Raw genomic sequence first — 15,612 nt, 5'->3', positions numbered from 1 at the left:
TTCAATTAAAATGTCCAAACTTATTACAACACCACTTATGTCAACAATTATTTGTATAAACGTGTATTATTTAGCATAATATAAATTATAAGTGCTTTTTCTCGTCCAATGTCTAGACAAAAAAAGAGATAATATAAGTTCTAAGTTTTTTTTCAAAAGAATAACACTTTTCAGTACCGTTGATATAACAACAATTTAGATGACACTAAACCCTATTTGGTAGAAATTAAAATCTAGATTTTATTTTAAGTCAAAATCAAAAATTTATTTTTAACACACATTTTATGAGACTCACAGTTTTCCAACCACACATTTCATATTTTATCAAAATCCACTAAAAATTATTCTAATTCCCACCAAATATGGGTTAAGTGACATTAAATGTGATGTACTATTGAATGAGTCATATTATTCTATATTTAATTAAATTTATCACATAATGTCACTTAAACTTATGTTATAGTATTACTTTTATTAGATAATATTATTATTCTCTCCAAAAGACACTTTAAAAACGAAACACATGCGTTAGGAAAACATATACTTGATAGTGAATGAAGGCGAAATTATTTAAAAGATACTTCAAACATATGGTAAGACGCTCTTTGTTTTAAAGAATTTATTCTATACCAAGTAAATTTTATCAAGCCTTTATTTGATTACCATTTAATATTTTTTTCTCAATTTCATTTTTAATAACACATTTCGTAAGATCAACAATTTTTATCAACTTTTCAAATACATATTTCATTAACTTTTATCAAAATCTATTAAAAATATAATGTTTAACTGAACCAAATAAGGACGGAAGATAAAAGAAGAGTAATGTTATTTGTTAATAATGCTAGGACAAGACTCATTTAAAAGTTCAAACATATAAAAAAATTGAACATGTCAATATTGATGGAAATACAAAGTAATAATCTAACTCTCTTTTTTTCCAATAAGATATAAACTCCTGATATTTCACCCCACCTCAATGAAAACTTCAAATAAGAGCGATTTATACAACTTGTAAATATAGATATCAGAAGTAGAAATTAAAAAAAAAAAAAAAAAAAGCCAAAGTTAATAAAAGTAAAAAAGTAAAAAATAAAAATAAAAATAAAAATTCCTTCCCTTCATATTCATCTTCTCCATTACTACATTGACAATAATCGTAACGGCTATCAAGATACACAAAATGTGCTATGGACAGAGCTCAGCAGAAATTGTGTATGAACACAATGTATCTCCATATCCACATGTGAAGATAAAATTTTAGGTTTAACAAACTTAAGATTAATTGACTAATTTTTTTTTTTTTTTAAATTCTACTTCCTCTTTCATTCAATTGTAGATAAAAGTACTAATTAAAAGCCAAATGAAACAAAAAGAATGCTAAAAAAATTATTAAAAATTTTGTAAATAAATATAGTATAGAAATTTAAAAATTAATCCTTGTAATATTAAAAATTATAAGTTAAAATGACATTTTAACTTATAAAAAAATATGTAAAAGGAATAAAAGTTCATTTGGTGATATAGACAACTTATGCTCGCGATCGAAACATTGTGGATGCTTCTTGATGTTACAAATGATATTGTCGTCAATAATCTCTAACGAAGATATATAAGTGATCGTCATAATTTCTTGGCAATAACTTCCTTTGCTATATATCCATCTTGTGCTCAAAAGTCATTTAATTTTAACCCCAACGTGTCTAATTGCCATAAATTCTGCGTGTCTTGCACTCAAATGAATTGAAAAATAAGAAAAAAATAAAAATAAAAATAAAAATAAATCAAGGGTAAAATTGTTTACCCATTGTTAAATTGTCCATACAAATTATATATATAAATGAATGGTGATTATATTGCCAGTAAAACGCAAAAACATTTGGTCCCCGAAATGCATGGAAGCTCTACAAAATCCCTGACAACAAATTACAATACATTGCCTTCTTTGGTGGAAAAAAATATCAAAAAATGGTGAAGTGTGATCATGAAAAATAATATTTCAATCTAAACCCGCAAGTGTACGGTTTGTAATAAGTAATAAAGTGAAATTTAGAGTTCCAAATATCGTCTCACAGAGATTGAGTAGTCTAATTTTATTTATCTTGGCTTTAACCGAAACAAGATTGTCAAAAATGATTAACCTAAATTAGATATGCAAATGTGTATGACTTGAATGAATTAATATGCAAATTGACGCTTGTATGAACTGAAAATGCAAATTGAATATTTGGAACACAAGTTTGATGTAATTAACGATTTATACGTTGTCGAACTAATTCCACTTCTTTCGAATACAAGAAATAGATCACCAAACCCACACAATTACGGGCCCAATAATTATGGAAGAACTTAAATATATAAATCATTCAAAATATTCAATACGAGTTTTAATATCAAAAATATAGAAAAATGAATTAAAAAAATCATATTACAAGGTTCACCAATCTCCTAGAGGGTGTTTGGTAGGAATTTTTATGTGAAAATGTATTTTTGAATAGTAAATTGATGGGAAATGTGTGGTTGAAAAATAAGAAAATTTTTTTGATTTACGTGTAATATTATTTTAATAAAGAATGTGTGGTTGAAAAGAAGAGAGAGAAAAATGCATTTTGATAAAAATGGGTACCAAACATAGCCCTAGTATAAGAATTTCTAGTCTGACATGGAGAAACTTACAAAATACCATTGTTTTAAATAGCGCGCCAATTAGCGCATCAGCGCGAGGCGAGGCTAAGGCGCCAATGCACTCCTAGGCGCACATTATTAGGTTTTTTTTTTCTTTTTACAATTCTTTTAAGTTAAAACTTATAATTATTAAATAATTTTTTTATTGATTAAAAATTTTAAATAATATTAAAATTAGAAAACACTTTTTTACGCATTTGCCTCGCCTAATATCGCATTGTCCTTAGCTTGACATCAACGCATCGCCACGCATTAATCCTTTTAGAACACTACAAATATATAATAACTTGCAGAAATAACATCATCTGGTTAATTAAGTGCGTGAAATCCTGTCAATTTTTGTATTTTTCTTTGTTATTATAGCTCCAAATTCTCTCTAATATGTGTTTTTCTCCTTCCCAATGTGTACTCTTTTCTTTAGGGAAGGCCCAAGGGTTTTAAAGTACTTCCAAAGATTTGTTTCCATCAGAATTCTAGTCAGAATAGGGAATCAGAAATTTTTCGTTGCGATTGGCCTGGTCGACCCCCGGTTCAAAGTTTTCTTCTCGTTAATTATTTTTTAACATTGGGCAATCGACCACTCTAAACAACTGGGTGGTTGCTCAGTTATACAAACTCTCGAATGTTGCATTTTAGCCTCCGAATTCGATTCTTGATTTTTTCAAGTCCTTTCTATTGCATTTTCAACCATTTGACTTTTAATTGCATCCAATTGAACCCGCAACGCCTTTAATTTTCATTTTGTGGTCCAAATCAATTATTAAAATGTTGCAATTTAGTTATCATACTTTGGATTCCCCCCTTTTTTTTATTTTCTCTTGAGTTCCACCATATCCGTCAATAGAGTTTTACAAAACAAAATTATAATCAACAATTAGTCATGTTTTGTGAACTGAATAAGAGTGTAAAATGCACTTATCAAAGTGATTCACCTCTTTTACAATTATATATATATATATATATATATATATATAATGTTGACACATAAACTAACAATAGACTGGTCCACCACTTCATATTACAATTATTTCAACGTAAAATATAGGGGGAAAAACACTAGGTTCTCACTTCTCACATAGACATATAGATAGTGATGATGTTGAAGAAATAGATTCGTAAGTACATAATAATGACACAAACTAAAAATAGTCCACCACTTCATATTACAATTATTTCAAAGAAAAAAAAAAACCTAAGTTCTCGCTTCTCACATATACATCACTACTATATAAAAAGGATAATGTTTCACTACTGTAGAAAGAACAGTAGATTCTTCTATTTTGTCTCACCGTAGCTTTTTTTTTATTGAGAGAAAGTAACTACGTCGTTTATCTTACGTGTTTGATACAGTGACTTTGTTGCTTTTTCTCAATTTACGCGGTGTGGAGGATTATGTCATAGAGCCCTATTTACCCTTTCTCCATTTTTACATGCTACAGTCATGCCTCTTTATTTCTCCACACTAATTCAAGAGCAAAAGTGTGAATTCCATAAATATATGATTGAAAATATGTTTAAAGAAAAATAAATTTTAAAAAATGAAGACCAAACATGTTAACAAATGAATATATTTATTTTTCGAAAAATAAGTTTTTATTGCGATTTCATTTTTATCGTGAAATGATTCTAATCTTAATATATTAGATTGTGTTTCACAATTACATAATCTATCAAATATAATTTTAAAAATTAATTTTTATAAAGTAATATGTTTATATGAATTTTTTTTTTTTAGTAAAGTAATATTATGGAGGTTCAAGCATGAGCCTCCGAGGCCTCCATGTTGAGCCTCCATAACATTTTATTTTTTAAAATTAATAAAAATTTAATTATTTTATATTTTTTAGTACTATTATATTTCACCTTCAAAAAAAAAATCATAAAAACATATTACTTTGTAAAAATTAATTTTAAAAATTATATTTGATAGATTATGTAATTTTGAAGTACAATCTAACATATTAAAATTAGAATCATTTCATGATAAAAATGAAATGGTAATAAAAACTCATTTATCAGAAAATAAATATATTCATTTGTTAATATGTTCGGTCTTTATTTTTTAAAATTTATTTTTCTTCAAATATATTTTTAATCATATATTTATGGAATTCACACTTTTGCTCTTGAGTTAACCCCTTCAATAAATTATTATTTAAACGGTTCGTATACATTTTGATTGATATTATTTTTTGGTCATCCAAATGGTTATTATATACCTTTTACGTGTATATATAAAAATAATGTTTTTATTTAAACTTACTTATGTGTTCAAAAATAAACTTTATAAAGATACATGATTGATGGCGTGAGAAAATGGTGAAAGAGATAGTGTGGAGAAATAGAGAAGCATGATTGTAGCGTGTAAAAATGGAGAAAGAGTAAGCCTCCATTATTTTATGTATTTTTATTTTAAGAATATTAAAAAAATTAAATTGATTAAATGAAATTAAATTATTGTACTGAGAGCCAATGAAAAAAAAGAAAGTAAAAAAATGTACGTTGAGGCCTCCGTAATTACGGAAGCTCAAGCACACATGAGCCTCCGTTAAATAGAGGCTCGTGTTGAGGCCTCCAGAATTACATGTTGGCTTCCGTAATAACGGCGGCCTCAACATGAGGCCTCCATAATTATGGAGGCCATCCATAATTCTTGAGGCTCAAGCATGAGCCTCCATAATATTTTATTTTTTAAAATTAATAAAAATTTAATTATTTTATATTTTTTTAATACTATTATATTTCACCTTTCAAAAAAAAAATCATAAAAATATATTATTTTATAAAAATTAATTTTAAAAATTATATTTGATAGATTATGTAATTCCATGCTTCCTGCGTTAATGTAATGAACCAAACGATTAGACTTTATCAAATACTTCGAATCTTCAACCAATTTTAAAAAATCTACAATTTTGACGCTAATAAAAATACAATAAATACAAAATTCGTGCAATGTACATGTCAAAGACTAGTATAGATAGTGATGACGTTGAAGAAATAGGTTCATAAGTACATAATAATGACACAATAGACTTGTCCACCTCTTTGCATTACAATCCTTTCACTGGAAATATATATCAAAAAAATAAAATAAAAAAAAATAATAATAATAGGAATAAAAATAAGAGAGAGAGAGAGAGAGAGGGAGGGAGGGAGAGAGAGAGACTAAGTTCTCATTTCTTACATAGACTAGTCTATCGCCCGTGCAATGCGCGGACATGATTATTTTGAATTTCATATTAGCGTTTTTAATGTTGATATGAGTTTAGTATTTAAAGAAGAAGCGATTCAATTAGTTATAAAAATAATTATTTGACGTAAGCTATTTGTGATATTAATTTTGAAATTGAATGATTCAATATAGTAATGACAAAAATGAATAGTTTAACTTTGTGCAAAGAAAAACAGTAATTTCCACCAGTAGAAAAAAATTGAAATAATTTTAAACCAAACAGATTTATATTGAAAAAATTTTGAATAGATTGAAGGAGAGAAAAACAGTAATTAAAAAAATTAAGTTCAATCATAAAGAGAAAATAATTTAAAATAATTTTAAATAGAAAAATTTATCTATAATACGAACAAAAAAATTAAAAAATAAATTAATCAGTAATTTCCACCAGTAGAAAAATTGAAATAATTTTATATTGAAAAAAGAAATAGAAAAAATTTGTCATTTGAAGGAGAGAAACTATGTTCAATGAGAAAATAATTTAAATAGAAAAAAATATCTATAATATAAACAAAAAAATAAAAAATTTAAATAAATAAAAAAATAAATTTTCATCCATTGAAAGGAGAGACAATCTCTCCGTTCACAGAGAGTTTTTTTTCTTATTTTTTATTTAAATTCGTTTTATTCATATTATAATTTTTTTGTTTTGGATTAAAATTTTTTTTAATATTTTTCTCTTTATGATAATTTTTTTTCAATTTTAATTAAATAATTAATATATTATTTGTTTCATTTTTGTAACTCTAATTTGTTTAAATTTTTTGTTTAATTATATAATTTTTTTTTAAGTTTGTTTTGTTCATACTATAAATTTCTTTTTTTTTTTTTTTTTTTTTTTTTTTTGGTTGGATTTTTTTTTTCTCTTTATAGGTTGGACACATTTTCTCTTCTTAAAGGAACTAAAAATGGATGATACATGCGTCTTTTAGCTACTGAATAAATCACAATCTTCTTTACAAATGCAACACAACAATAGAACTGTAAATACTACTAATTGGAGGAAACAAATTCCAAACATACCCAAAGCAAACTCTTGTAAGCCTTCTTAAATATAAAAAAATGATTGAAAATTTTAAACTTCTCAAGTATATAAGGGTAAAAAAAGAAAGACCTAGCTAACTTTTTACATTAAATAAGGCCGAAGAAAATAAGAAATAAATCCACAAGAAAACAAACATCAAACAAAAACATAAATTTCATAGCCATATCCAAGAAAAAATAAAATAAAACTTCAATTAGATTTTCACGTATATACAAAGACAAGAATATACCTCACATCTAGGTAGAGGAAGATGATCCAAGATATATTTTCATCTAGACACAGAAATAAAAACTACATACCTTAAATAAATCTTAAAAAACTAAGAAAAAAATACAAACAAAAAAAAAATAAAAATTTGCAAGAACATATCCAAAGAAAATCGTCACAAATTCTACGATTTTCTTCCCTACGATTGAGATGAGGACTAAGCAATTTTTTTTCCCACAAAAAGAAACAAGAATTTGGAGAGTTTTCTTCGTACATGAAAGCTAATCGGTTGAATTGAAGAAGGGAGAATGAATGACTTGAAAGAGTGATAAATGATAGATTACTTTATATATTTTTTATAATATAATAAAAAAATCAAACTGCTTTGACCAAATCTATTTTAAATCAGTTGAATGTGAAAACGTATATGAAAAAAAATGAACAGTCCAACTTTGTGCAAAAAAAAAAAAACAATAATTTTCTTCTTCACCAATAGAAAAAAATTGAAAAAATTTTAAATATAAAAAAATTAATATTGAAAAAATTTTAAATAGAAAAAAGTTCTCCTTTCACGAAGAGAAAAAAATAATTGAAAAATTAAGTTCAATCATAAATAAAGAGAAAAGAATTCATAAAAATTTTAAATAGAAAAAAATTAACTATAATATCAAAACAACAAATTACAAAATAAATTATAAAATGAATAAATAAGAAAAAAATTTCAAAACGTAAATTTTTTTTTTTGCTCCATGCACGGAATGAATATTCATTCTGTGCATAGATTTTTAAATAAATATTTAGATATATTTATCTTTTTTAAATATCAATAAAAAGATTACACTATCTAGAATGTAGAAAATTACTTATAAGTAAAAAATTCACTTCAAGTTATTTAAAAGGAATAAAAAAAATTTATAATTGTAAAAGCTACTTATAGATAATAAAATATTAATTTCAACATTTTAAAGTAAATATTTAGATATATTTAATTTTTTAAAATTAAATATTTAATAAAAAATTACAGCTATTTAGTAATGATCTGCAATGATTGTCATTTAGTAATGATCTGCAATGATCGTCCCTCTGAAAATTGGTGTCAAATGTAGAAGTCTAAGTAAGAAGTTAATAGAAAGTATTTACTCTACTTTTGTATTAGTTGAGCTTCTCTTCTACAGGTGGTCAAGGACATTGAGTATGGCTAAAGCACTTTGTGAACCTCAGTTGGAACTACAGCTTCCCTTGTCTAATGATTCTCTTGTGAACACTGCTAATGAAACTATTTCCGGGTGTCAAACAGTTGAAAACAATCAGTTCGTTCCGAAAACACCTGCAGGGAAAGAGTTGAAGAAAGACCCTGGAGTTCACAAATGTTCAATTAATTTAGCGAACAGTTATGCAGAAGTTAAAGCAACGGAAGAAAATGCTAACTTGGAAGAAAGTTGTGTTAAAGCAATGGAAGAAAATGCTAACTTGGAAGAAAGTTGTGTTCAAACGCTAGACCGTTTCCAGGTAACATGGAATCTTAGTGCATGTTTGGTTAAGCTTAAACACTACTCTTCTGAGAAGCAAATTTTTTTTGTTAATAAAAAGTAACTTCTAAGATTATGTTTAGTTTAAAAAAAAAAAAAAAAAAAGATAAGCATAGAGTTAGTTTTATTTATTTTTAAGCCTAGCCAAAAAGAGGATTTAATAAGGATTTTTTAAGCATCGTGATTAGTATCAAACATCCTATTGTTATAAAGCTGATTGCTGTTGTTCTCCTGATTTTCAGCATTTAGAAGGAAAAGGAGTTTCCTCCTGCACTAAAATTGGAAATTTCCCGAGCCCAAGAGAACTGGCTACCCTTAACGAGGAGCTTTTAGCAAAACGGTGCCATCTAGGCTATAGAGCAGGTCGTATTTTGAAGCGTGCTCGAGAAATAGTTGAGGGTAGGATTCAACTAAGAGAACTTGAAGATGTCGTGGGTACTCTAAGCTTGCCTGAGTATGATAAGTTGGCAGAGAAAAGCTGAAAGTTATAGATGGATTTGGATCGTTTACTTGTGCTAATGTTCTGATGTGCATGGGATTTTACCATGTCATTCCAACTGATTCAGAAACTATTAGGCATCTAGAACAGGTCTATTTCCTTTCTATGAAATCAACCTTTTACCATCTAGTTCATTCATTCGCATCTTCCTAAGATCTGCTTTTAGTCCTCTGTATATAATTTAGGTTCATGCCAAAAGCTCAAAAATTCGGACAGTTCAAAGAGATGTTGAAGTGATTTATGGGAAATACGCACAATTTCAGTTTCTAGCTTATTGGTAAGTTGTTTTAAATTTCTCTGTTTCAAGCCTCTTCTTCCACAGTTTGGACTCGGGTTTAAGTTTTCTAGCCGGGCTTTCTTTTGAACAGGTCAGAAGTGTGGCAGTTTTATGAGGAATGGTTTGGCAAGCTAAGTGAGATGCCCCCTTCTGGTTATAAACTTATTACTGCTGCTAATATGAGGCCAAAAAGAAATGGAAATAATAAGAGGATTAAGGTACCATTGGAAACTATTTAGTAATAAAAACAAAGGGAAGTATGATTTATGCTCTTTTGTATCAGTCCATACCTATTATTTATATACTGTAAACAAAATTTGGTGTGATATTTGTCATTTTTCTCTTAGTAATCTTTTTTGAGGTTGTTATGTTTCATGTTTGAAAATGTTGTTGAGGGTATATTTATGATCAATCAATTTCCTCCCTTATATCTGTAAATGATGTTTATATCTCTTGAAAATGACAAATCAGGAAATCTCCATTGATAATCTGTCTAACATTTTCTCCTTGCAACTACCATTTTACCGATATCAAACTTTCCGAAATAAAGTAGCATCAATCAATGGTCATCACTCAAGAAAGTTGCCTTCATCAATGTGATTTGATTTGTTTATGTTCACATCTATATGGTGCAGATATGAATTCCAAACTTGAGTCATTGAAAATCTAGTGAATTCGGGATCATACTGTTGTTCATTATTGTCAATGATATGTTACATCGCCAGAAAATGTTCAATAAACTAGGCCAAAAAATCGAGAGTTCTTACAGTACTTTGGTTGTTTAATGGTTATAGTTCTAACCATATATTGCCACTTTCGGACATCGACAAATGGTTAAATCTTCCATTCGTTGAAAACTTGCTAGCAATTTGTATTTCTTAGTTTGCTTGAATCTCCACGATATATGCCAGTTGACTTCGTTATAAAGCACTATAGCATACAACTTTTCATTCTGAAACCACATGATGTATATAGGATAATGCATCTTATTCATGAAACTAAACAGTAACATATATTTTAAATAAAGCATCTTTCAGCACTTAAATAACACACCAATAGCACCATAAGTGAGTGTGAATTACTAATGACCAATATATTATGGATTATTTCTTTCCTTCTGGTCACTCTTTCTACTCTCCCAGCTTAGTGAAATTGTGCTCCATTCTAGAATCCTGACACAGCTAAATGCTGGTTTCCAACAAAAAAAGAATCAGAAGAGCAAGTCTTTCGAGATATTAAGAACAAGAAAAGTAATGCTAAATGATAAGCTATTATAATAAGAAAAATGAAATGAGTAAAAGGATGGGATCTGTTTCACTAGAATTGAATATCTTATAATTAGTTAATTAATCAAAACATGATGGTCGCTGAAGGTAAAGAACGTGATAAATGTATTTACGCTAATGTTTTACCTCAGGCTCTAGCCTCTGGTGGTGTATCAGGTTGCTTTCCTGGCATAGCATCTTGAAAAGCAGGGAGTTCTTTGTACGCCTCGTTAATCCTCGATAGGATAGGATATTCACTCTGCCCACATATTGAGGTTCAACTTATCGATGGTAAATTATCACATACATATACAGATATGTTGATAAATGCACCTACATTTAGAATTAAATGCAATGAGGCAAGGTAAAACAGGTCTACCGTGCAGTCCTTCAGAAAAGAAACATGTATACTGAAATTGTAGTTGTCAAAAATCCACAAAATATATGATGCAGATGAAAAGACTGAAAGCCTAATTAGGAAAAATTCACTCCCCCCAAAAGGAAGCTGACTGAATTATAGCTTTTGTTTTATGATAACTCTATGAACATGAAACAGTGCTGCACGAACCTGGGGACCATTCAATTTGATGAACTTGAAAGAAAAGCAGATAAATGGCATACAACTGATCAAAATTTCTCTAAGTAAATGGAATTTTTAAAGTGTTTTAATTGCATGATTACTTCAAGAAGTATAAAGTTCCTTATATATATGATAGGATTTCAATGAAGGGCCTACCATGTCAACATTGAATCTTCTGACTGCACCATCAATCTGGGGTGCCAGAAACAAATCAGCCTGCAAGTTTATAGCCCATGAATAAAAAAACCTCAAAAATACTATGATACTGCAATTTTATCATAATTAGGTTATTTATAAGTTGTTAAATTAGACTAATTTACATTTGCTCATGGCCTAGTATTTTAGGATGTTTGAGGATAAAATACAGTAACATTTACAAACTTGGATTCATCATCAGTAATTGGTACAAATTTGGACCTGGCCAGATCATTAACCTGAGAAGTTGCAATTTTTAATTCAAGCATGACAACATGCAACAATAATAAGCAAATTATGTACGAGGAAAGAAACGAACCAGGAAAACTTCATTCCCCGTGGCATATTTTCCAGCGTAATTTTCTAATAGCTTCTCCAGAGCTGCAGATTCAATTGAAATCAGAAAAGTGGAATGTGATTTGAAGGGGAAAAAAATGGAATTGTAGCAGCACAAATCAAATAGTTACTAGAATATTCAGATGATAACCATATTTAGCATAGTAACCTATTTCTAGAGTAGGTGGCACAAGCACAAATTACAACTGAATTGATATTAGATTTACCAGTGACTTCTCAACTCAAAACACTTATTTCCTTGTCAGCTAAGCAAACCGCTTCTCTTTTTTTTTTTTCCCACTACTCACACGGATGATGGAAGGCCTAATAACACTCACAAAACAACCACTTCTTCCAAACTTGAGTGAAGAATAATTACTTTGTCATGCTGGCAGAACGTGTTGTCAGTCAACTCTACAAGTATGACTTGTCCTAGTTACATGTGCTAATCAACTTGAGCATCAATTCCATGTATAAACAAAACATTTCAAAAATAGCACAAAATTTCAACAATTAAGGAATGCAGAGTCAAAGGAGTAATCGTGGTTTTGATTGATCAAATAGATCTACTTCAACTAAAATGCCCTTAGGCACAGCCATACATAACATATAAATCACACTTGGAAAGGATGGACAATTAGTTAACATAAGCGGTGTTGCAGAGAAATTGATTGTAAAAGAGAGAAATTGGTTACATTAAAATAACCTTCTAGGGAGGTTTGTTTGATATCTAATAACTGCTGAAAAGAGAGAATTGAGTCCATCTGATAATTCACTCAATTTGACTTAATTTTTAATTAGTGGTGAATCTAAAGCTATAATGGTGGCATAGAACAACTGGTGTCTCCATAGTAACAAGTCTTTGGATGCTAAAAATTGAAAGAGTAACTGGATTATATATAAATTAACTATTTACATTATTAAGAATTAATTTATTTTGTCACAGCAGATCATGTTTATTCTAGAATAACACAAATTCAGCAGCCACCGGCAGGTAGGCTATAATCATAACGGTGTACAGAGAGAGGACCAAATCAGGGTGAAGCAAATGTATAGAATATGAGAGTTGGAAAACCCAATGAATTAAGATTTTATGCAAGGCATGCCATAGAAAATAGCATATTTTTTAACATATTTTGACTAACGGGCTAAGGAAATCTATTGCTCAAAGTCAATTGTGCTTCTCCTGCAGTACATGATATGAATTTAAATCCAAACATTAAATAAGATCAATGCACGAAGTAGACGAGGAACCCTGGTGTCAGAAATTACTTAAGCTTGATATTATTCAACAATGCAATCAAATTGTTACTGTTATGAGTCTGTAATCAAATTATCTGTACGTCTAAATGAAATTGCATAGCACTTCTACTAGCAATGGTTTCTCCTCCTGACATTTCTTTTCTTTCTTCAAAGAAAGGGTACCAAGGTCAATGCTTACCAGCAAAGCCTTTTCGTATATGAGTTTGACCCCAAGGAATTTTCTCGTCAGGACCAAGTTTTTCTTGAATATAGCCCTGCACATTAAAAAATCAATTAAATATGCAATATATGATGATTAAAACATATCATGCTCACATGTAATTTGGAAATTTTACAGTGAGGAACATGAAATTTACATCAAAAGGGCAATTTAATGCTCACGAGGACAAGTAAATTCCGGAGAGGTTGTATGTTTGCAGAAATCAAATTTGCAGCCTGCAATTAGTAAAACATGAAGAATCAAAGTTAGATTCAAAAACCTAAGAAGAAAAGGTAAATAATTGCATACGATTTATTTAGAAGATGAAATTGGCAGTAAATTTTTCAGGTCATTAGTTTATTCAATGTCCTCAAGCACATTCTCCACCACATAAAGAACAAATCTATTAGAACTACCAAAATTAGTTATTGTTTGCGTACTTTTAGTAGTACATGTCAAGATTTTCCCTATTCGCTCCCCCCATTCCTCTAAACCAGCACAGTAATATTTAATATGTGCATATAGTTAGAAAGTTCACCACAAGTTTATGCTATGTGTGCTCTTTAAAATTGTATAACCAAGTAGATTAATCCTCACATCTTCTTCTAGTTTTTATAATTTCAATCAAAAGAGAAAATAAATGTTTCTATGAACATTTTTTGAATTAACAAAATAATCCGATCCTAATATTTTAGAAAAAGGTTAGTGAATCATTAGCACATTAGTTCCTAGACATGATGCAGAAGAGACGAAATTGTCTCCTAAGATAACTGGGGAAGAGTCATAAGTTGAATCATGTTGAACCACTTTTATCTTACATTAATTAACCTTTGCTAGGTAATGCCTGAAGGGGCAAGATATATCGATCCAAAGAGTTCATTGGAAAACAAAAATAGTTATTGATAGAACAAGTGTACTTCTTTAAACCTAATAACATAATTCCCAAACAGAGATATTTAACCAGCAATTGTTCACCTGGTAATTGAGAGCCCTTTTCTGAAGATCTTTTGGCAACAATGGATGCTGAGGATACTTCTCTTCTAGATACTGCACAATTGTGGTATCCAGTCAACAACAATATCTTTTCATAGTAAGGTTGAATTATACCGAATTCACCATTAAACAATTCTATACTGCCATAATCAATGAAGAAATTCACCAGTAATATAGCAAAAGAGTCTGCAACTACAAAGTCACCATCCACAAGTACTGGCACATATCCAAGTGGATTAAGCTTCAAAAACTCTACAATCCCGACAAGTAGAAAAGTGTTAAAAAAATAAAATCATATGATGATAATCAACCGAAGCTACATATAACTTAGTAATACAGATAACATGGTTATGTCAACATTTATACATAATTGAAAAGGAAGAAAAAAAAGGGGGGGGGGGGGGGGGGTGTGGAGATGAGAAAGCGTCAAACCTGGAGATTTCTGGTCCCCTTTGAGCAAGTTAATTGCAATATACTCATAATCTAGCCCTGTTTATTCAATTTCATGTTGTATTTGTTTCATTAATCATCAAAAAAAATTAATAAAAATAATTTCAATAAATTAAGCAAAAACAAATCGAGAATTCAAATTAATGAAGAAAAACTCGAGACCTTTTAATTTGAGAGCGATTCGAACGCGGCAAGAACAAGAGCTCCGCCAATAGGAATAGAGCTTCAGCTTCTTTGAAACCTCACCAGTTCCACTTGCCTAAATATAATTACAAAATGTCAAATTCCATTAACACAGAATTAAAGCTAAAACTAAGTTAGAAAAGGTTACCATTATCGGAGAACGAGCGATTGCAAATTCTGGATTGATGGGTGCTTTTGTTTTTATATATAAATACCTACATTCTAAATCATCATCGGATCGACGTCAGCTGGTGCGTGGTTTCTGCCGGCGGTAGCTGATTGGTTGTTACTGTTGAACCCCAACTTTTTTGGGCCCCACCGTCCCGCCCTGTAGCTGAGTTTTCAAATATGATACAGTGTCGTCCCGCCCCTGTAGCTGAGTTTTCAAATATGATACAGTGTTAAGCGATAGATTAAATAAAATGTAAAATTAAATTATCCATTTTCAAATTTCCTCCAACTACTTACGTAATGTCACTTATACATTATATAATCCTTGATGTAATATTTGATATACCAGTAGAATAATCTTTTCACTCATCATTTAATGTTATATTAACGTCACATAAATTAGGATTATAATTTCAATATTTCAAATTACTAGAGTTTAAAAGCATTTTATGATATGACATTCTCATTCAAGTTATAATAATAAAATTATTATCTTACAT

The 15,612-nt window shown here is 29.3% G+C and overlaps 2 protein-coding genes across 3 annotated transcripts; one reads left to right on the top strand and one right to left on the bottom strand.

Annotated features, from left to right (window-relative positions):
* Positions 1-8,199: 8,199 nt before the first annotated feature.
* On the bottom strand, positions 8,200-15,185 carry LOC111409798 (glutathione S-transferase zeta class-like). 2 transcript variants are annotated; one of them, XM_023039844.1, is made up of 11 exons: positions 15,090-15,182; positions 14,921-15,017; positions 14,741-14,797; positions 14,475-14,560; positions 14,291-14,362; positions 13,498-13,551; positions 13,295-13,370; positions 11,837-11,898; positions 11,479-11,538; positions 10,890-11,001; positions 8,200-8,526 (listed from the first exon to the last, which is right to left on the bottom strand). In XM_023039844.1, the coding sequence occupies exons 1-10, from the start codon at positions 15,090-15,092 to the stop codon at positions 10,891-10,893; spliced, it is 678 nt and encodes a 225-aa protein (XP_022895612.1). In that variant the 5' UTR covers positions 15,093-15,182; the 3' UTR covers positions 8,200-8,526; position 10,890. The 2 variants fall into 2 exon arrangements, with proteins under 2 accessions (XP_022895612.1, XP_022895613.1); XM_023039845.1 differs by lacking the exon at positions 8,200-8,526 and adding an exon at positions 10,428-10,665 and having other exon boundaries at positions 15,090-15,185.
* LOC111411100 lies at positions 8,367-9,829 on the top strand. The gene is made up of 5 exons (XM_023041667.1): positions 8,367-8,681; positions 8,944-9,100; positions 9,166-9,290; positions 9,386-9,477; positions 9,569-9,829. The coding sequence occupies exons 1-5, from the start codon at positions 8,367-8,369 to the stop codon at positions 9,714-9,716; spliced, it is 837 nt and encodes a 278-aa protein (XP_022897435.1). The 3' UTR covers positions 9,717-9,829.
* Positions 15,186-15,612: the final 427 nt, after the last annotated feature.

Source organism: Olea europaea, chromosome 15 (assembly GCF_002742605.1).
Source record: "Olea europaea var. sylvestris chromosome 15, O_europaea_v1, whole genome shotgun sequence".
Taxonomy (NCBI): Eukaryota; Viridiplantae; Streptophyta; class Magnoliopsida; order Lamiales; family Oleaceae; genus Olea; species Olea europaea.
This window is presented reverse-complemented; position numbering and strand designations above follow the sequence as displayed.